At 42.4% G+C, this 22818-nt stretch overlaps 1 protein-coding gene across 1 annotated transcript in view; it reads left to right on the top strand.

Annotated features, from left to right (window-relative positions):
• The window catches only part of PIGN (phosphatidylinositol glycan anchor biosynthesis class N), a 95992-nt gene that overhangs the window by 46876 nt on the left and 26298 nt on the right, over nt 1–22818 (top strand). The window contains exons 14-23 of the mRNA XM_081206730.1: nt 567–645; nt 1663–1842; nt 5551–5690; nt 6869–6968; nt 7220–7312; nt 8052–8143; nt 9055–9169; nt 18913–19021; nt 20787–20889; nt 22238–22340. Of these exons, the coding sequence (XP_081062856.1) occupies nt 567–645; nt 1663–1842; nt 5551–5690; nt 6869–6968; nt 7220–7312; nt 8052–8143; nt 9055–9169; nt 18913–19021; nt 20787–20889; nt 22238–22340 (1114 nt within the window). The remainder of the gene's footprint in view (nt 1–566; nt 646–1662; nt 1843–5550; nt 5691–6868; nt 6969–7219; nt 7313–8051; nt 8144–9054; nt 9170–18912; nt 19022–20786; nt 20890–22237; nt 22341–22818) is intronic.

The following is a 22818-nucleotide window of genomic DNA, read 5'->3' as shown; positions in this document are numbered from 1 at the left end:
CCCTCTGGTTGCGGAAACCTCAAGATCCAACTAGAGCTCCGGAACAGATCCCGTCCACAACCGGCGGTACCACTGTGCAGATGAGTATTGCGGATTCAGAAGCTTCCCAATTATTAAGTTTTCCTCCGCCAGCCGACCTGAATAAAAAGAAGATGAAGCTGTTCTTCTCTAACACCCTTTCAAATATATTCTTAACATTGCATAACTTGCTGCTCTCTTTAGTGGATCCCCTCAGGTTCCATGGTTTTCTCCAGATGCAATAAATCTCCTTGCGTTCTGTGGCGCTAACCTAAAAACTCTCCAGGGAAAATACAGCATTTTATTTTTTAAGTTTGCACTGGTCCCTTGTAGACGTGCTTTTAAGCAAGATGGCAATCTATCGATGAGGGAATTGTGTGTGTGTTTCTTTTTTTTTAAAAAAAGTAACAATCACAGCTTTTATAGAGCAAAACAGATAGAACACAATACAGTATTGCAAGAAGTTTGCCTGCTCTTATTCTTCCAGCCTCAAAAGAGAAATAGAACTGAGACTAAAATAAAATAAAATTCCTCTCTCTTGTGCATAGATCTCTTTCTGAATCGGAACAGATTGACATTCTTAGAAAAGCAAGGACTTCTATTCATCATAGGAAATACGAGGAAGCAGTAAGTGAACAGAAACAGTCCCTTCCATCTTGCCTTAGTCTTATGTGTGGTATTTTAGCGAACTGTTAAAGAGATGGGGAAATAATTTTCAAACTGAGGGCCTCATTTCCCTCTGAGTAACCTTCCGAGGGCAACTTGCTGGTGGCGAGGTCAGCGACAGATGCAAGAGTGGCCCCTTTTTAAAAACCTTTTTTTAATACAATAGGCCAGTTTCTTCACATGTCCTGCTATATTTTCCATCCATACAAGCAAGACGTGTCATCGGAGTCCAAGGCAAAAACAGTCAAGTGGGATCCCAAGCAGGGCTGGTGAGGGGAGAAGGGGTGTGGCTAGGGAGACATTGTGCCCTTTGGAGAGTCCCAAGGGTCAGATAGAAATGTCTAGACTAGAGGGTCAAATTTGACCTATGGGGCCTGAGGCTCCCCCTCCCCACCTTATCTGGGCCTTCCTCCCTCCCCCTATTGCTATCTAGTGGTAGAATGTTTACATGTGATGTAACAGGGACACGGGTGGCGCTGTGGTCTAAACCACCGAGCCTCTTGGGCTTGCCGATCAGCAGGTCAGTGGTTTGAATCCCCACAACTGGGTGAGCTCCCATTACTCTGTCCCAACTCCTGCCAACCTGGCAGTTCAAAAGCATACCAATGCAAGTAGATAAAAAGGTACTGCTGCGGCGTAAAGGTAAACACCGTGCACTCTGGTTTCTATCACGGTGCTCTGTTGCGCCAGAAGTGGTTTAGTCATGCTGGCCACGTGACCTGGAAAAATGTCTGTGGACAAACGCCAGCTCCCTTGGCCTGAAATGAGAGGAGCGCCGCAACCCCATAGTCTCCTTTGACTGAACTTAACTGTCCAGGGGTCCTTTACCTTTTACATTTGATGTTTACATTTTATTTTTCAATTCATTTCTAAGTTTCATCGCTGGTAGTTGGGTTTGTCTGTGAAAGTTGGGTTTGAGCCCAGTTGTGAGTCAGTCTTGAGAGCAATAGGGTTATAAAGGTTGTTTCCTTTCTATAGGTTTCTCTTTGCAGCAAGCTGATTCGCCTTGCCTTGGAAGGACTCTCATATTATCACACGTACGACAGGTTTTTCCTGGGTTTCAGTGTCACCATGGGTTTCGTGGGCTGGACACTTTATGTCATTTTGATTATTACAAAGATGCATACTGATCTGACGAGGAGTATCGCAAATAAAGAGGTAAGTTCAGCTCTGCCACTTCTGGGGTCTGCCTGCCTGCATCATCATCATCATCATCATCATCATAATTTATTACTTATACCCCGCCCATCTGGCCGGGCCTCTCCAGCCACTCTGGGCGGCTTCCAACAGGACATTAAAAACACAAGAAAACATCAAACATTAAAAACTTCCCTAAACAGGGCTGCTTTCAGATGTCTTCTAAAAGTCAGCTAGTTGTTTATTTCCTTGACATCTGGTGGGAGGGCGTTCCACAGGGCGGGCGCCACCACCAAGAAGGCCCTCTGCCTGGCTCCCTGCTTCTTGCAGTGAGGGAATTGCCAGAAGGCCCTCAGAGCTGGACCTCAGTGTCTGGGCTGAATGATGGGCATGGAGACACCCCTTCAGGTATACTGGGCTGAGGCTGTTTATGGCATTTTCTGTAGCTCAGTGTCTGGCTTGGCAGGCCTACACAGGTACTGTTATTTATTACATTTATATCTTGCACTTTCACCCGAGTAGAGCTGAAAGTGGCAGGAAAAAAAGTGTCAGGGGGGGGGGAAGCCTTTAAAACAGTGCCAGATCAACCAGTGCTTTTCCAGCATTTATTCATCTGCAATAAATGTTAAACCAAGGTTAAGGAGAAGGGGGCTACCTCTTTCTCATACATCTGACACAAAAAGAATCCTATGACACGTTTCCTGGTATCTCATGCATCTATTTAAACAGGAAGGAAAAAAGGTTTTCTCTGACAAGTGCTCAAACACATATGCACAGTTGAAAAGATGAACTGAGAGCAAAGACGTTATGCTGTGGAAAAATTAAACCTCTGAAAACCTTGTGAAAGGATTTGCTTTGTTTGGTGACACGAATGAAGATCGCTGTTTTCTTAGCATTTCCCAATAAATTCATGTGAGCAGAGCCTTGACCTTTTGCAAAGTACAGTGTAAGATGATATAAGCTGGGCTGATTAATTATTCTAAATAATTCAAAGAATACTTAGAGACAAAATGTTTCATATCTTGTGTTTGGTCTCAAATATCCTCTCCCCGTACGATTCTGAAGAATATTTAAAAATGTAATTTTAGAGCTCTGAATTTCCAGAGGTGTTTGAGAGTATTACATATTACATCTCTAAATATTTTTAAGCATCTGAGAGTAAATTGTTTAAAATGTTCGAATTGCTTTTTAAACAATGGGGTTCGTATCCCTTGGAGCTCACAAGAGCAAATTGGATTTTTTAAAAATGGTGCCATCCCACTTCTCACTACTTGTAATTATATCCGATCTTTCTTTCAAAGAACTCGAGGTAGAATATGTGGCTTCCCTGTTTTTATCCTCACAACAGCCCTGTTAGGTAGGTTAGGCTAAGATGTGGTCATTGGCCAAAGATCACCTCGTGCACTTTATGGAATGAATGGGAGATTCGAACTGTGGTCTCCCCAGTCTTCGCCTGACACTCTAACCACCAAGCTACACTTATTCCTTAGAAAATGTGTATGCCTTCATTTCCCCACAGATGAATCCTGGTAGGGTTTATATTCCTGGATGTATATGGATGCAATTTCACAAACAAGTGTCTTTTTTTTAAAATCTGCATTGTTCGGCAGGGGGAATAATATGTACATATATAGGAAATTTCCTAGGACAGGCATAGGCAAACTCAGCCCTCCAGATGTTTTGGGACTACAACTCCCATCATCTCTGACCACTGGTCCTGTTAGCTAGGGATGATGGGAGTTGTAGTCCGAAAACATCTGGAGGGCCGAGTTTGCCTATGCCTGCCTAGGATAACATTAGAGATAGTAAAAGGTAGACGCTGGATTTTTCTGTGCTCTTTCCTCATATATATTGTGCCTGTTTGTATCTGCCTAGCATTGTTTTTCAAATCAGCATAAGAAATTCCCATATTATTGGTATATACAGTCATACCTGGGTTGTTGAACTTCCTGGAACTTGGACGTTTTGGCTCCCGAATGCCGCAACCTGGAAGTGATTGTTTGGGTTTGCGGATGTTCTTTTGGAACCCAAATGTCTGACAGGGCTTCCGCAGCTTCTGATTGGCTGCAGGAACTTCCTACAGCCGATCAGAAGCCACAATTTGGTTTTCGAACATTTTGGAAGTCGAACGGACTTCTGGAACGGATTCCATTCAACTTCCAAGGTACGACTGTATTCTCATTTAGGCAGATTTGAATCTTCAGTGATATAAATCCTTGCTGGAAGAAATGTTTTTTAGAAACCTGAGTTTCCTTAAAGTTATTTTCAAAGATGCTGTTTTTGTGATTTGTGGAATGTTTTGATTTACAAGTGCACTGCCAGAATAACTACTAAAAATTAATTTGTTCAAAGAGAAGGAATTCATTCTCTCTCCCCCCCCAACTCCCTCTCTCTGATCATGATCCCACAAAGCTGTATATTTGGTCTGTCCCATGAATTTTGTCGAGGAAAGTGTTATATGTCAGATAGATTCTTGCTTCTTCTACAGAAATGATCAGGGTAGGCCTTTCAGAGAGCAGAGCTCCGTGTGCACAATACACAATACTCTTGCTCCTGTAAAGATGGAACCAGACATTGCAAGACAAGAACACTTCTGAAAATGGCAATCTTATATAGAGTTCGCCTCCTCTGTAGGGTATATAAGTGAAACTTGCCAGCGTCCCTTTGTTATCACAGTGGCACTGTTGGATTGTAACACTGATTGGAAAGCATAGCTAGGCAGATTAGCCTGTGAGCAAGCTGTGTGCTGATGCATGTAGCTCAAGTCCTCCTCGCTTGGCTCCTGCCTTCCTTGAGCAGCAAAACAAAACCACAAGTTGCGGCCTGCTTAGCAATTACATCTGAACCAAAACCTGTGGTCTGCTTCTTCTCAACAAACCTCGAGCACGAAGCCGAGGTTTGTTTTTCTGCTGCAGGAAGGCCAGGAGCAAAGCACAGGATGCTTGAGCTGTGTACACGAGTACACAGTGTGTTCACAGAATAATTTCCCTCACTATGCTTTGAGGCAAGAGTTTACAACTGAACGTGGCAACTGTTTCCCCCAGTTCTGTTCTGTATCGTCAGTGGTTGCTGATGATGCAGGAGGAGTGGCTTGGAGATGTCAGGACACAATGGCATTTCATTTCATTATGTGTTACAGGGTTGGCTAATTCAACATGGACCCCCCCTTTTATTATAGTATCTAGTTCCATCCTGGGACGTGGGTTAAATCACAGAGCCTAGGACTTGCCGATCAGAAGGTTGGCGGTTTGAATCCCCGCGACGGGGTGAGCTCCCGTTGCTCGGTCCCTGCTCCTGCCAACCTAGTAGTTCGAAAGCACATCAAAGCGCATGTAGATAAATAGGTACCACTCCGGCGGGAAGGTAAACGGCGTTTCCATGCGCTGCTCTGGTTCGCCAGAAGTGGCTTAGTCATGTGGCCACATGACCCGGAAGCTGTATGCCGGCTCCCTTGGCCAATAAAGTGAGATGAGCGCCGCAACCCCAGAGTCGGTCATGACTGGACCTAATGGTCAGGGGCCCCTTTACCTTTTTAGTTCCATCCTAAGAACTTTTCGATTTGGGCTTTCTGTAAACTAATCCGCTTGTCAACAGCTTGTTGAAATTTTGCTTTGTCTGCCTTGCATTGCAAAAGCTGGCAAACAGTTTGCAGTAGTTTAATCTGAAACATTAAAATAAAATATTTGCAGTGTTAAAGTAATATTTTACAAGTATCTGTTTTATTTTCAGGGAGCCGGTTGTCTTTTCCAGTATACGTTTCTCGCTGTCGGGGTATTAATCGCCATTTTCCTGCTCATTCAAAGCTTGCCTTGGACTTATTACATATATTGTCTGTTACCAGTCCCGATATGGTACGCAGTTTTGAAAGAGTAAGTTTTTAAAAAGGAGGGGTGGGAGGTAGGGAATCTGTATGGCTGCATTTGAAGTTGATCAAGAGGAAGCAAAAAGGCAAAGAAAGCTTTGGAACTGATGAGTAATACCTTCTAAAGTGGCCTGATATCTATTTATTTCAAGTATAATTCTGCTCCTAAGAAATATTGCAAAATGATGTACCAAGGAAATCAAACAACAAAATTAAATCATATGGCATATAAAGCAAAGGGGGGGGGGGACAGATAAAACATCAGAACTCGTGTGATACAACTTTCAGTCATACAGTACCCACCCAAATTCTACATTCACTAAAGCTTTCAATCACTTCAAGTTAATGCACACTAGCAAGTCCGTAGTCCCTCACTCTCAACTTGAAAACCTGCGCAGGAAAAGTTAAAATCTTGCAATATTCATGTACCATCCACACAAAAATAAAAGCGTGATTATGCTACTGATGAGCAAGTGTTTTCATTATGGCAGAAAGGTAGTTGAATAACACGATCCCCTACTTTCTGAGCAGCAAATTATCTGATGTGTGCTTTTTAAATTTTTGATTGGGTAAATTGTTCTGTAGACTCTATGCAATAAAATTTCATTGGCATTGTTACTTATGGTTGTTTTTTGTGTGTGGCTCCTGCTGTGCAGTGAACCACATTCTGTAGGCTAGTACAATATGTATTGATTGCGGACAGAGTAGCAGTTCATTGTCAGAAGTGCCAACATTTCGTTTCGTTTGGTATTCTGCCTTCGTGGAATAGTTGAGGGAAAGGGCAAACTGGGCATTTGAACTATGTGTAGCGGGAGAGGATGAAGGAAGTGTTGTGTCTGGACTCTTGAGTGAGGGATAGGAAAGTCTGCAGAATTTAATTCTGCTCTTTAGCTACTGAAGGCACCCCTCTGATTCAGGCTACATATGATGTCTTTAGTCTTTCTAAGTTCACTGTCTTGTACACTGATGTATACGAAGCAGAAACTTGTGCCACACAAAATTTGAACTAGCCCAAAGTAGATAATTCAAGTCATGTCGATAAATAGTTATTCTCTCGTTTCATGTTGCACTGGAAACTGCTGTTTCCAGTTCATAGGCATTGAGGGTCCTTCTTAGGAGACAATCTTTATGTACTTTCTGATATGATAAAAAATAATAATTGTCTAATGTAATCTTTTCCTACAGATACCCAGTTATTCAGAGACTGGTTGCGTCTTTCGTGAACTTTCAGCCAGCTCAGTTTGCTGGATTCTTACTCGTTGGCGTCCTGGGAATTGAAATATTAGTAAGTGATACACCTAATTATTGATTTTCATTAATTGGCTTCCATTACTTCATTGGAAACCTTTTTTTTAAAAAAAACAACAAATCATACATTTAAACTGTAATGAAAAGGATGAATAAAGGAAATGTTTTGAGAAATTAAAACTGGGCTAAGAAGATATTATTTGGGATATTATTTGTTTGAGGAGAATGTCAGTCTTGCTAACATGTCTGTATTTCTCTCCTCTACCTCCATTCCATTTCTAAATCTAGGTTTTCTCATTTTTCTATCGCTCCTCCCTCAGTTTTGGCCTAATTATCTTTTCCACGTGGCCATTGGTTACTCAGCAGTGGAACCAAGCAAAGGTATTTGATGTGCAGAGAGATTCTGATTCTTTTACTAATTTAAGATATTTTTACCCCACTCTTCAGCCGAAAAGCATCCCAGGGTGGCTTATAGATCCAAAAAACAAGAGACTGTCCTTTCCCTCAGGCTTGCAATCGAAAAGCCATGATCCAAAAGTGGTGGGGAAAATGAGGATGGAGGTGGTGGGGGTGGGGAGAATGAGGATGGAGAAAAACAAGCAATTTCAGGCACCAATTCTTAAAAGTTGCGCAATTCTCATAGCAGCCAGCTGGTCATTACACAAAATCCATGTGGCTCCTAAGTCCCTTTCTGCTTTAATGTCACAGAGCTTTAAGTACGTTCTTGAGAATGGGGTTGAAAGGCTTCTCTAATTTCAAGTTTAAGGTGCTGGTTTTAACCTTTAAAGCCCTATACGGCCTAGGACCCTCGTACCTACGGGACCACCTCTCCTGGTATGTCCCACGGAGGACCTTATGGCCTTCAAACAAAAACATCTTGGAGGTCCCGGGCCACCGAGAAACATTTAAGAGTGCGAAGGATAACTCTTAAATGACATGTGAGGCAGAAGGTTGCATTTGGTGCAGGCATGTTTTTATTGAGGATTCGGAGACCTCCAAATGGCAATTTTGACATGACCTCACCTGATCTCTGCTGTTTCCACTTCGTATTTCAGTTCCCGTAATTAGTTTTATTTGCACACGTGACTCATTTATTTGGTGTTTCTTTTCATTGCTGTAGACCATCGTGCTAAGCTGGATTCTGTCGTGTTTGCTTCTGGCAGTCTTCCCCTTGATGCCTGTTGTAGGAAGAAAGCCAAATTTCTCTCTAGTGTAAGAGCACAAATAAAATTATTCCGAGCCTCCTCTGGCATGCACAGATTTCGTTTTCATTGGGTGGGGATTATGTTATTGAAAGCGTATCGCCGCTATTGTTGAATTCCAGAATTTAAATAAGGTAATTGTGGAGGAAATGCATGGGTTTTTTGTTTTTTTCAATGAGGTTTGTTATTGAAAACTTCATTTTTGGAGCACTGCTCTCCTCTTTGCTGGAGAAAGGCATCCTAGAGTGGTTTCTCTCTATAAATGTATCCTTCCTTGGGGGAAATCCTATCCTCATTTCAGTCTTCTTTCAGAATAGAGTTAGATATTTCTAATAGCTCCTACTAGTTATAGAGCTATGAGCTCTATGGAGACCTTTCCTCCTTTCTCTGCTTCCCTGCCATGAAGAGGGAAAGCCACTGAAACAACATTGTTGGGGACTGCCTTCTGGGTCCTGGGAGCAGAGGCGAAGAACAGAAGTTAGAGGCCTGCAATCACAGTATTGGTGACATGGTTTGCAGGCTCTTCTCTGCAAACAGAGGGTCCGAAGGGCCCGCAAGTGGACTTGGGGCCTGGTAGAGTTAGGAGAGGCAGTCATTCACTGAGAAAGGAACCAATGTTTATACAACTTCCTTGCTTAGTTACTGGGAGGTAATTCTTCCTCTGTAAATTACCAAGTTAGTGGCTTTTTACGGGAAATTGTGAAGTTATGGTGAAACAGAGTCTTGTGAAAAGGAAGGAGGACATAGTCAAAACGTCTTGACTGTGTCTTCCTCCTAGTTCCCAAAAGCTTAGATTAATGTTTTATGCGTGTTGTGTAGTTGCCCTTCAGTAACATGATTTCAACTTCATGAAAATAATTCCTAAAGCTATATAGTCTTAAAAAAAACCACACAACCTCACAAATGTCTTATATTTTACAGAACCACAGCAGGATTGCTGATTCTGTTGCTGGCTTCATCTTACCTGGTGACATGCCTCTGGAAACAGAAAAAGAAACACATACCTTGTAAAGAACTCACAATATACCTCTTTCAGGTCAGTGACTTCTGTAAACATGAATTATTGAGAAGTGTAGCTTTCATTTATGCAGTCACTATAAAAAAAAATTCAGTTCTGCGTATTCTTCTGGGTCAGCTTACTTTTTACCACAAGTTTCCCCACTGATTTGATATTTCTTAAGGCACTTGTAATGATTGGCCACAACGCAGCACCTCCAAGGAGCAAGCAGAGCTCCAAATGTGTTTCTCTAATCTGTTGCGAATGCTAGAACGCTCCACGTTTACAAAGGAGGATCTCTGTGTAACCGATTCATTTTGGGAACTTGCTGTTGAGTGAAGGGAGCCTGCATCATGACAAACCATGAATTCACATTTTTGGTCCATTTCTCTGCTACACCCAAACCATGATCTCCTAGTCTGCATTTAACACTAGGTCAGCGGTTGTGGTTTGTTCCCTCTGTGTGCTATTAATAGGTGGAATAGTCCACATCTATAGGAACCAACCCATGCATGGGTCTGACAGTATCTTGCACGTGCTTTTGTGATAGTCTGACGGCTGATTGCCATCCTTCTTCTCGGGGTTTTGTAAAAATGTTTCAAAGCTGTGTGGAATAGCTGTTCAGCTCGTTGTGACCGTGTGGGTAAAAGCGGCTTTTAAAAATACCGTATTTTTCGCTCTATAGGACGCACTTCCCCCCTCCAAAAATTAAGGTGAAGTGTGTGTGCATCCTATGGAGTGAATGCAGGCTGTTTGGCTTCAGCGATAGCAACGCGAAGCCTCCAAAGCGCAGAGGGAGCGCTCCCTCCGCGCTCTGGAGGCTACGCGTTGCTTTCGTTGAAGCCTGGAGAGCGGGAACTCTTGCTGCGCTCCGGAGGCTTCAGGTTCCTTTTGCTGAAGCCGGGAGAGCAAGACTCCCCTGGCTTGAGCAGAGAGGGAGACCTGCGCAGCACCCCTTCAGCCAAGCGGGAGGAGGAATGGAAGGGGCTCTGTTTCTCCTGCCGCTTCATTGAAGGGGCGCTGAGCAGAGATGGGGAGAATTTTTTTTCTTGTTCTCCCCCTCTAAAACAAGGTGCGTCCTCTGGTTGGGTGCGTCCTATAGAGTGAAAAATACGGTAATAATAAAAAATCTCCAGGAAGCGTCTTTAGATTATTACATGCAGCCCTTTCCTGGGCAATTGTACAGAGAAGCAAAACAGTTCTGGTGCCGCTGCAGAAGGAAGCCAGGGATCTTAACTTCTGGAGCAGGAGATGCAGCAACAGTTGGACCTTCAAGCGTTCATGAAGGTGGAGTTAGGCATTTGTATTGGGGAGGTATCTTGAAGCTCACCAGGGGTGGGGGTGGTGCTGGAGGAACAGTCAGACCTTGCCGTGCCCTAACTCGAATTGGCTCAGAATAAGCCTAACAGTTCCATGATTTTGGGGCGCGGGTAAATTGGTTTCCGTTACTATTACTTACCCGGGATATATTTCAAAGCCGCATTGAAAATGCTTGTCGGAGGGACGCGCAAACAAAACTTTTCAAAGTTACTCGCACAGATCATAAATAAAACCAATGCACTCCTCTTTCCTTCCACCAATTTTTCTCGTGTCTGCTCGTTTTGTAAAAAACTTAAAATATTTCCTCTTTGTCCTTCGTGCCAAGAATTCAGGACAAAGATGGCCGTGCAGGGCTGGCACTGTGGGGGGGGGGGAGATAAAGAACATCCTTGGCTTATGGCCCCAAACCACTTTGTCAAAATAGGTTAAGCTTCATCATTATATAGAGGGTATATTTTCTGAGTATCTGTTGTGTGTTATGAAACCAGGTCATTTCAGAATGTAAACCTACTGTTTTTGCTTAGGCATGAGATGCCATTGAAACTTCCTCCGTGAGAATATACACATATCCACTTTCTCTTAAATTTCTTTTTTTCTTTTCTTAGTAGACTCAAAGAACTCCCCTCTTATGTCTTAAGTATGCGCGACCTCTAAAATGTAAAAGAAGATACCCATAAAATTGTGCAAGCATGCTGGGGAATAGAGGAGAAACTGTCCCACTAATATATCAGGCCCTATCCACTGTAGATCTATGAATTGTGTACAACCCAGTGTTACACACTGGGACACTCTTTTTCTCGCCATGCCAATAGGCTCAGCCCACTTTGCAGTGATATGAGAGAGGGCCTTTTCTGCTGTGGTGCCTCGACTATGAAATTCCCTCTCCCTGAAGGTGTGGATGGGCTAAATTAGTTGATACTGTTGTTTCCCCTGCCCCCTGTGCTGCTGTAATTTTTAAATGGTTGGTTTTCTATTGTGTTTTATTACTTTATACTGAATGTAGCATGTTGGAAACTGGCCTGAGTTCACTGTGCGAAGAAGGATGCTCTAGAAATCCGATAAATAAATAGCAAAACACCAAAATTCTCAGCATCAGTATGCCTGCCATCCTGCACTTATCTGGAATTAAGTGCCATTGAACTTGACGGTGCTTGTTTCTGACTGCACGGGCTCAATTTGTGAATTACACTGAGCTTTAGCAAAAGTTCAGCCAGACGAGATGGAAACTTTAGTGTTTAATTAAAAATGCAAACCATCTTGCAAAGAAAAATTAATATTTAAACTGCTAGCTTGAAGTAGAAACCCCATCAAAAAAAAGGAAGGGAGCACCCAGCCTCTATTTGCTTATTTTCTCCCCCCCCTTTTTTTTTTTTACTTCTGCTAATCTGTCCCATGCAGATATAAAAGCATTGTTATTTCCTGATTCACTTGCTGGAGTAAAGCGAGTCCTTCAGTTATCTTGATGTACTGGCAGAAAGCATCATCCCTTCTGCTCTGGAAAAAATCCCAGAGCTATACTTCCCTTTTATCACACCCATCTATAATATGAAAATAAGAAGACTGGCTTATACCTTAACACTGATGCTGTAAGATTACTGCGACAATGTGTGTGAAGCACTTAAGCACTTAGGAAAGGTGCTCTGTTAGAAATATTTAATTATTTCCAGTTGGAGATTATGCATAAATCGGAGCTATTGTCAACATATTTCCCATGAATTCTGTTAGAAAATTTTGAAGCGTGGCTCATCACAGGGTTGAAAATGTTCCAGTTACAGTGGACTGCACATTAATTATTGCTACCCAGTGTACATGTAAAAAGAAAATATGCTGTAGGCTGGCTCTAATAGGTACTAAATATAATTTTCCAAAACATAGTAGTTCTCGGCAAGAGTTTTAATTTCTCCCCAAAGCATGTTCTGCGTTGCCACTAGATGTCACTGTAAATGTGGTATTGATGGAAGAATTAAGGAGCTGAACTGATTAAGATAAAAAGCAAAACAGATTGCAACCATGTAATTTGCCACAACCTTGTAATGAAAGTCACCTTTTAACTTTCTTTGAAATACTTCGCTTTATCCTTGCTCCCCCCCCCCCCGTTTTCCTCTCTCCTCGTGACCAGAGTTTGCTCAGACTGATTTGGCATGCTGGCTTTGCCACAAAGCAAACCTCCAGGAATGAAAACAGTTCAAATGACGCCCACAAAGAATCCAAATAGGTTTCCAACCAAGCCATCTCCGGGGGAATTTTATTTGGCTACAGTAAATAAGGACCCTAAATTAGGAGTCAATAACTTCCTATAAGAGAATTGTGATTAAGTTGTATAACCTTTCAAAGGAAAGCAGTCCTACCCTCAGGATTAATGTTTGCAAATCCATATTCAGTTTAGCTAATATAAACTGTTTAGCCTTATCTTTTTGCTGTTTGATGCATGCCTTGGCTAAATGCTAAACTGAGTCCATTGTAGTGTAAAGCCTCAGTCAAATTGGGGTCTGGCTTTGGCTAAATTATCTGGAAGTTCTCAGGTGCGAAGGCTCTCCTTATCGTGTTTTTTGCATTAAGAACCTTTAAAGAGCTCCCTCAGCTGACAGTATGGTGTATGAGGTTAACACTCCCAAGGAATGAAGGAATATGATGAGCTGGACAGCCATGACAGCAGGCTTTAGTTGTGAATGAGAAGGGAAGCTGCCTCTGTTTATCTCCCCATCAAGGCCATTTCACACACTGCTCAGTAGTAGCAAGCTATCAGGAATTTTTTACGTTATTGCTGCCAAACAAAATCAAGAGCTGCTTGAGGGGCACATGTACTTGTGTGGCAGATACACTTGTAAACGTTTATTCACTGTTTAAATGAACATTCAAAACATCTTGGGGCATAGGTGCCAACTGCTCCCTGGGTGCCTGAGCACCCACAAAATTCCCCATGTAGGAGCCGGGCACCCACAGATTTTCGTGCCAGGCTTATGCACGCTGCATGGCACCCATGGCCCCAGGAACCCACTGTCGCGGGGCCAAGTTGGCACTCCTTTTTGGAATGTTCTAGAAACACCCCTATCTAGTATGTCATGTGCAAAGTGGTCCTACGTTTGCTGAAAGAAGTAAAAACATTTGTGAGCTGTTGACTTCCCTCCCCACAACCCCAAGGCAATTTAGTTAGCTTTGGTATTTGGAAACTGTGAAAAATTCAAATTCTGCAGAGATAATTACGTCTAACTTAAACATTAATCCTATGCCATTTTCCTGGGTTCTTGAATGAGCTCGAAACACGACTACCAAGCCGTTTCTGTGAAGCCAAATAAATAGACATTTATTCAGTTATTTGCATTAATCAGGCTGCACAAAATCATACTACTTCATATTCTACATTTTGTTTCATTTTTTCACTCACAACACCTATGTCTCTTGAAGGGCTCTGCAAAGCTACTCAAGTATATTCCTTAAGAAAGAAAGAAAGAAAGAAAGAAAGAAAGAAAGAAAGAAAGAAAGAGAGATCCCAATAAAATGGCAAACGAGGTTTTTTTTTGTTGGTACCAACATAGAACACAAATACTGTTGTAAGAGCAGCCTTGATCAGCCTAAAACAGGACTGTTTTGGCTTCCACACAGCATTCCCACCCCACCCTCAGTGTGTATAGTACATTTTCATAATGGAAAAGACAAATTTAATGTTGCTCTTTATGTTTGCAGTGCAAACAGATCCACCCCAGCTTCCATCTTTTTGTGCTGTTGCTGAATAAACATGTTTGGGAACAACTGAGTACAGATGCCTTCCAGGTTGGAATTGCCTGGGTACATTTTTTTGTGTTACATATTTAAATGTATCTAGCCTAGTAAACTCTTCGTATTGACTTCTTCCTCTCCTTATCGGCTGTTATGGGTGAGGTCTGCCATGTAAGAAAAAGGCCTAGTGAAGCCTTCATTTTATTACTGGATTCTTCCAGCCTCCCTTTAAATATTTGCCTGTTCCCAAATATTAGCTGCTATTTTCTAAAACTAGATTTAACTGATTTCCTTCTGCTGTACTTGAGGGCGTTTATTGGGAATTCCTTATAATGAACAGCTCTGTTGCTGTGAAGATGGAACAAAAGAAAGCAAGCATGGTGGCTGCTGTTGTGTGCAACTTTTATAGAAATGAGCAAAATAGAAAATTGATTCAAAATATTTGGGAAGGGCTTTGTTGGCTGATGCTTGGTGACATCACAGACCCACCATCTGGAATTCCCTCCATTGGGTAATTTGTGAGGAAGAGATCGTAATGGCCTTTAAATGCCTCTTGAAGACTTATACATTTACCCGAGCTTTCCTGGACTCTGACTCTTAGTTCTCTGTTGTGTACACTGCTCAGTTTTATTTGTAATCTATAGCTTATATTTACAGTGGTGCCTCCGGTTGCGGACGGGATCCATTCCGGAGTTTTGGTCGGATCCAGAGGTTTCCGCAACAGGAGGGACCGCTTCTGTGCTAGCGCATGTGCGCTTCTGCGCATGTGCGTGCAGCAAAACCTGGAAAAATACTCCCGGGTTTGCCACATACGTATCCCGAAGGATACGCAACCGGAGGTGAACGTAAGTAGAGGTACCACTGTATTTTGTAAATTTTCTTTACTGCTTAACTGTAAATAAAATCTCTATGTGGATCTCCTCCCCTGCAAATAAATTTAAATGTTTGGTAAAAAACAATGGGGGGGAAAGTAAAAAACCAAGCCAGGTGGTCGGGGTATAAATAATAAAATAATTATTATTATTAAAAAAGCAAAATGAATAAAATCATTTAACAGTGTACAATAGAAACTAAAGTTACAACTTCATTAGAGATAGGTTTTGTTCTGTTTGGTCCTATTTTTTAGGATTATTGAATGACATTGTTGTACTTCTGTTGTTTCAATGACAACTGCTTAGAAATATTTGTTTTATTGAGTGATACAAAAGACGAGGTTTTTTTTTAAAAAAAGAATTATTTATGATTTTCAGTTATATACATTTAGATAGTTTTACAATCCTAACATTTCAAAACTTGACTTCCTCTTTCTTCGGTTCCTTAATTTTTATTTATTTTTTACATTCCCTGCATATTCTAAATTAACTTATTCTTTTATTCATCAACTTTAAATATACACTGTTGTGAAACTGCAGGTTATTGCAATAATCCTGCTAAAAGATGACTCTTTCGTTGCGGAGTGAATTCCATAGGGAGCAGAAAGTGCTTTCTTTTTTCTCCTGTCTTGAATCTTCCAGCATCCCATTACTACAAACTTCATCTGATCTCCCTCAGTTCTAGTATTATGAGACAGGAAGAAATACCGTATTTTTCGCTCCATAAGACACACTTTTCCTCTCCTAAAAAGTAAGGGGAAATGTGTGTGCATCTTATGGAGCGAATGCAGGGGGGAGGCAGGCAGTGAAAGCCCACAAAAGCTGCACACAAGCTCCGCGCGGCTCCTGCGGGCTTTTCCTCAGGAGGGAGAAGGGACTGACGCGGCCAGTCAGTCCCTTCTCCCTCCTCGTAGAAAAGCCCACAGGAGCCGCGCGCTCCTTAAAGGGTGCGCGGCTCCTGTGGGCTTTTGCGGGAGGTGGGGGTATTGCCATAGCCGCGCGCAGCCTCTCTTTGCCAGAGAGGTTGCGCGCGGCTAAAGAGGAAGCCAAAACAGCCAGCGGGATGGATCCCGCTCGCTGTCTTGGCTTCTTCACTCTTTGGGGCTGAGGGGGGAAGTAAGATTTTTTCCCCTTGATTTGCCCCTCTAAAAACCAGGTGTGCCTTATGGCCCGGTGCGCCTTATGGAGCGAAAAATACGGTACTTCACTCTGTCCACTTCATATATTAGATACACCTTTATCTTGTCCCTTCTTACTTGTTTCCTCTCTGTACTTAAAAGCCCTGATTTGTGTAAGGGCATTACAATACAGGCAGTTTTATCTCACGCTTGTTTGTATAGAATTAAATTTGCTGTTTTACTGCCCACACACCCAATTTGGAGAGGCCCTTTTGGTGTGCCTTGTCTTATCCACTCCAAACAGTTCAGTATCACCGGTTTCAGTTCCCTATAGACTCCAGTGAACAGGCAAATGTGCCCCACATAGGCTTGCTGCTCTACCCTTTACAGCCATCCAGCTGCAAAGTAAGGACGAAGCTGGAAATAACTTCAGTTCCTCTGTAATAAAACTTGATTGATAGACAAACATAAAGTGGAACGGCAGGATGACTCTGGCTAGTGCCTTTACTGGCTGTTGTGGGGAAAAGGTTTGCATTAAATTAATTTTCAAGTCCGAAGTCTAAGCTGTTGTTGTGTAGGGCAGGAAAAAGAGCCCAGCATATATTGCTTAATGCCCTCTCTGTGGATTGTCACATGACGGCACGCCAGGCAACGTTTCCTTAAACCAGCATAGAAACCTGTGCCAGATATCTGCTGCTTTGTGATCTACTCTAATTACCTCTCTAATCTGTAACCCTGTAAGCTTGGAAATGGACTCCTATTGACAGGTCTAGCTCTTAAATAAACTTTGTTGAAAGCCTTCCTCCAAAAGTTTGTTTCGTTTCCCTATTTATTCTGCCTAGGTGAAATCAAGTGTGAAATGCAGTTATGCAAGTATGAATCAACAGTTTGCTCTGGGAGTTGCTGAATACTTTACGGTGGCATCCAAAACATAATGGGGTTATACAATACTTAATGCCTCCAAGAAAACATGACCAATTGAAATATCTTAAGCAGTATGTGGTTCCTAGAGCTTCTGCATTTTTAGATTTTTTTTATGTAGTTCTTAACTTTTCTTGCTGTGCCCAGGCTACTTGGCAAGCTTTTCCCATAATCCTGAACAGTATTACTGAACATTTTTGCAAAAGAGCACTGTTGCTACATGGCATTGAAACTACTGTATATATTTTTTCCAAGCAAAGAAAACCAGTCTGACAAAGTGAAAGGATAGATTCTGAATAGTATAAGTTAAGAACCAAGAACCTTTGGGGAGAGGGAGACATCCTACAAGCCAATTCTGCAGAAAGCTAAATTGAGATTGTGCTGAGGGTTTTCCGGTGTCATGTAAAACCACAGTAACTGCATAAGCAGTTCAGAACAAATAACCTGACTGCCTCCATATGAGCTACCGAGCTCGTATAGAGATGGAGTTGGGGGAATTGATGCCAGCAAGAGGATGCAAATAGCCTGGCTCCCAACTCCAGCATCACTGTGGGCAAAGCAACAGTTACCTGCGACACTGTGGTCCGATCTGCACCATTTCCCCAATGATGCTTCTTAGGGTGCTGAATTAGTCCAGATCATGGAGCCCAGTGCAGTTTGCACTGAGTGGTAGGAACCCTTGAGGGTCTCTGGTCTTTGCCATCACCTGCTACCTAATCATTTTTTTTAGCTGCAGGTGTTGGGGATGGGACCTTTTGCATGCAAACCATTGCTCTACCACAGGGCTATTGATGTTAGAATTCCTGCTCCATGATTGCAGTCATGGGATTTTTGTCTATCACATGACAGTGTATGTTTTGACTCCACAGAGCGGGAAGTGACGGAGACAAGATGTTTTTGTTACTGTGTTCCGTGAAGCTGGACTATTGTCCTTTGTTCTTTTTCTCTTTGCTGTCTGAAGCTAGAGAGAGAGGGAGCCATGTTGCAGTGCTCCGTGTGTATTTATATGTAAATAAGGTAGATTAGCCAAAATGCTGAGTTGCTGAGGTCTGATACGCAAGCTGCGAAGACTCTGCGGATCCCTAAGTGTGCCAATGTCTGTTGGCATCAGTCGCTGTGATGTTTGGGCTGAAGAACGCTTTTGAAGCTCCCGAACGATAGACCAGGAGGGAGAGAACATGCCAGTCGGGCATGTGTCTCTGCCATGGTCCTACTCAAGTGTAGGATGAGCTCCTGACAATTATCCCATCCCCTAAGGGAGCAGGAGATGCAGAAAATGTGTCCTTGTAGGAGCCAGCATGCTACAAAGCTTATAGAAAAGCTGTTGTGACTGTGCACATGTGTCCCACTGCTCCTTTATACTGGTAGAGGCTATTTTTTCCCTGCTGGTTAAATGGCATAGCCAGTCGTATCTGCCCTACTCAGATCAAGAACTTAAGTCGTGTAGGGCAAGTGCAGATTCGCACATCACATCTTGAATCCTACTGTGCATTTCAATGACAAATATCTCTGTGAAGCTGTCAGTTGTACATGCTCATTTACAGGACCAGAGTTCTCCATAATATATACACATGGCAGGGCATGATGGGTTACATACTATTTCGTTCTTCATGGGGGCATCGGGAACCCCAGCCATTTAAACACATGTGCACAGTGGGAGAGCTGTACAAGTGTCTTGCCCTTTAAACATGGGTGCTTTGTCTAGCTAAAAGTGCCAAATCTGCTTCCGTTTCCTCTCTTTTTGTCGGTTTTGGTTTATACACTTAAGTTTTGGTGTCTTTGCAGAATAGTGGAACCACCCAGATTAATTGCTCCCTTTCCTTTCCTTTATTAGTTTCTCAGTCTGGCACTGTCAACTTACATCGTGAACAGTACTCGCAGTAGTCTTCACAACAAACAAGGCCTGCCTACAACAAATCAGATTATTAGCTGGACAACATTAGGTAAGCACTACTTTCCTTAACTGGGATTATCCTGGTCTGGCATGTAAAGATATGTATATAGACACGCATTTCCTGCTGTTTAAGAATTTAACCTGAAGGGACATGTCCTTGACTGGCAGCAGCTGGTTCCAGAAAGGTAATGTTCTGTGATTATACATAAATAGAAGTATCCATAAGCACCATCCTACAAAAAAAAGACAAAGAGAATATCAGCACCCTCTTCAAGCTCACATGAGCGATATTGATTTAGAATTGGACTGTGGTTTGGAGATTAATAGCTCAGCCTGGCGTTAATGAAATGCATCATTAACTATTGTGGAGTTCAGATGCATAGCGTTGATGCTGCGAAAACTGGAACTGGAGGAATGCTTTTTGTTCTCTTCTTCCAGTTGATATTTTGCTCGGTGCCTCTTGCAATAAGGCAGGCTTCTTCCAGCCTCTAGGTCAGAGCTTTCCAAACTGTGTGTCACGAAAGTGTGTTGGCTGCAGTGTATAGGTGTATCGTGCGAATGCTCCCTGCATTCCTCCCGGGGCTGGAAAGGGCTTAGTTTAACATCCGGTTTGCTAGTAAAACTGAATTGCTGTGTCGCGAAATGATGCATGTCTAAAAAGTGTGTCACCAGTATGAAAAGTTTGGAAGGCTCTGTTCTAGGTCTTTCAAGCTGTTTCTCTCTACAACTTAGCAGTTTGAAAGCATGCCAGTGCAAGTAGATAAATAGGTACCACTGTGGCGGGAAGGTAAACAGGGTTTCTGTGTGCTCTGGTTTCTGTCATGGTGTTCCGTTGCACCAGAAGCCATTTAGTCATGCTGGCCACATGACCCGGAAAGCTGTCTGTGGACAAACGCCGGCTCCCTCAGCCTGAAAGCGAGATGAGTGCCGCAACTCCATAGTTGCCTTTGACTGGACTTAACTGTCCAGGGGTCCTTTACCTTTTACCTTTCAAGCTGTTTCTCCCTACATTCCAGCTTGGGCCCCAGTCATATGTACATAGTCATTCCAGCACCAAAGTACTCCTTCAAGAGAAACAACTCAGGCCATACTTACTTCAATTCTCCAAATAAGCACGATTGAGCCTGGTAATTGATGCTTTTGAATTATGGTGCTGGAGAAGACTCTTGAGAGTCCCATGGACTGCAGGAAGATCAAATCAATCCATTCTGAAGGAAATCAGCCCTGAGTGCTCACTTGAAGGACAGATCGTGAAGCTGAGGCTCCAATACTTTGGCCACCTCATGAGAAGAGAAGACTCCCTGGAAAAGACCCTGATGTTGGGAAAGATTGAGGGCACAAGGAGAAGGGGATGACAGAGGACGAGATGGTTGGACAGTGTTCTCGAAGCTACCAGCATGAGTTTGACCAAACTGTGGGAGGCAGTGGAGGACAGGAGGGCCTGGTGTGCTCTGGTCCATGGGGTCACGAAGAGTCGGACACGACTAAACAACAAACAACAATATAAGGCTATTGGATGAGTGGTGCAAAATCCCATGAAAAAAGTTGTATCCAAACTTGGCCACCTCTTTTCATGGGGTAAATTCAGAATTGTTGTAGCAGATGGGTTTTTTTTTGTTTTGTTTTTGCTGTGTGGTGGATATTCCACTGCTTTCAATTCAAAGGGTGAGGAAAGAAACCCTTTTCCTGCACCCTAGCTTCTAGGAATGTGAATGCAAACTACACAAGTGGTACATTGCTCCCAAGCTTTGAGAGTCATTGAGGGGGGTATTCAAATATGTTGGTGTTGACAGACGATATTGTGTTTATTGCAGCTTCGTCCTTGGTAGTGCCACTGCTAAGCCCCACATTTCTCTTCCCGAGGTTGCTGAGCATATTTCTTTCCCTGATGTCAACATACCTTCTGCTTAGTACAGGGTAATTCTCTCTCTACTTTATAAATGAATTTCCAGCATATATTTTTTTTTGCTTTTCTCTTGCCTAAGCAATTTTAAAGTCATGTATTTTCATTTTGCCAGATTCTTGTCGTTCTTCCATTGCATTTAACCAATAGGACGCAATGTTCCAGATGCTGCGTGTGTTTAAATCTCATTGCCGACATCGTGGAGTAAACATTTAGCCAGTGATTTGTATGACACTCTGAAACATTTTTCGGTAGCTCCTTTGATTGCATTGATTCATGAGAACATAGCTAACACACACACACACACACACACACACACACACACTATGATTTCAAAATACAGTAGAAACCAGAAAGTAAAAAAGAGGAAGGAATAATCAGCACAGGGGGATCAAATAAAAACAAGTGTTTGAATCATTCAGTTTTCACTTCTTATGATCTCCAACAGCATTTGGAGATAAACAACAATTCAATCCAAAATTTGTGAATTTGACGCAGAAATTTGAAGAGATGAAATCCCTGCCCCCACTTTTAAACCTATGCTTTTAAATAAAGGGTCTTGGGGGTTGGTTGAAATATTATTACTAAAAGAAAAGGGCGGTGAATCCAAATGTAAAAAAAAGAAGTTTCCCCTAGTATTTCAAATGTAATAATAGAGTTGTATGGAATGTCACACTGAGGTTTATATTTTTAGCAAGCTGCAATCAGTGCCCTTTCTTTTGTCATAGTATTTTAATACAGTAGCTCTCAAAAAGGGCTGCTGGAGGAACAGTCGGTTCACTCTGTAATAGTGTGTGTGTGTTTTTTTTCCTGAATGCATTCATCTTTTGACCACTATGAAATTGGCTCCCTGTAGTGGAAAAGAAGGCAGTCACCTTTGATGGCAGTAGCCATTTTGAATTTTTCAAGCATCCCGGCTTTCTGAGAACAACAAAATGTGGCCATCTCGGTTCACTTCTCCCTAAAAATAATTTTGCCACATCCGCAAGACGTAGCTCAAACAAAACAGCCAATTTCTAAGGTGATGATAAATTTCTGAGGCTGATAAATAGTACTTGCCAGTTTACTAGAACCCGACTTGAAGGTAACAATTTCAAATGAGGAGAGAATTGCCAAGTAAGGGCAATATTTCTTCCAACTGTTTGGCATTTTCTGTATTAATCGGAACAATCTGCAAGTAATGTGAATATGGAAAGCTCAGCTTGACTGTGGCCAACACAGTTGTTGAACAAGTTGCCAAACCACCGTCCTGCCACACGCAAACACCCAACCTAGTAGCATTTGTTATGGAAGGGTGTTGGAGGAAAAATAAATTTGATGGCTGGGTTGCTTTTTTTAAATTTCAAATGTATTTTGACGTAGATATGAAGCACTTTTCCCCCTGGCGTTGGCTTTGTTGATGTTTGTGTGGATAAATATGGAACAAGAAGCATTACAACGTTACGGCATTTCACCAAAGCCAAAGGTAACCCTTATTTTCACCGTAGGTAAATCTCATTTAGACATTTAGTTACTGGACACTAACTTTGATTAGACTTCATTGCTTCTGGTGTGTGTTGTCTAGGCATTATTTGCCTAGGCATTATTATTCTCAAATAAAAGAAAAAAGGATTCTCTTTTCCCTCAACTAGGGTGGCCCAAAAGGGTCATAGACCAGGGAGTGTTGATGCAAAATCCCAAGTACCAGCAGCCATTTCCACTAGGCAAACTGATACCCATAAATCCTCAAATCTTACCATATGTTTAAAATTGATGGGTGGAAGTGATTTTAAACCCACGTTTTAGGCAAGGCATAGGCAAACACGGCCCTCCAGATGTTTTGGGACTACAACTCCCATCATCCCTAGCTAACAGGACCAGTGGTCAGGGATGATGGGAGTTGTAGTCCCAAAACATCTGGAGGGCCGAGTTTGCCTATGCCTGTTTTAGGCTGTGGTCATGTA

The sequence above is a fragment of the Podarcis bocagei genome (genome assembly GCF_964188305.1).
Source record: "Podarcis bocagei genome assembly, chromosome: 8".
Taxonomy (NCBI): Eukaryota; Metazoa; Chordata; class Lepidosauria; order Squamata; family Lacertidae; genus Podarcis; species Podarcis bocagei.
Note: the sequence above shows the minus strand (reverse complement) of the source record. Positions and strands in the feature narration are given on the sequence as shown.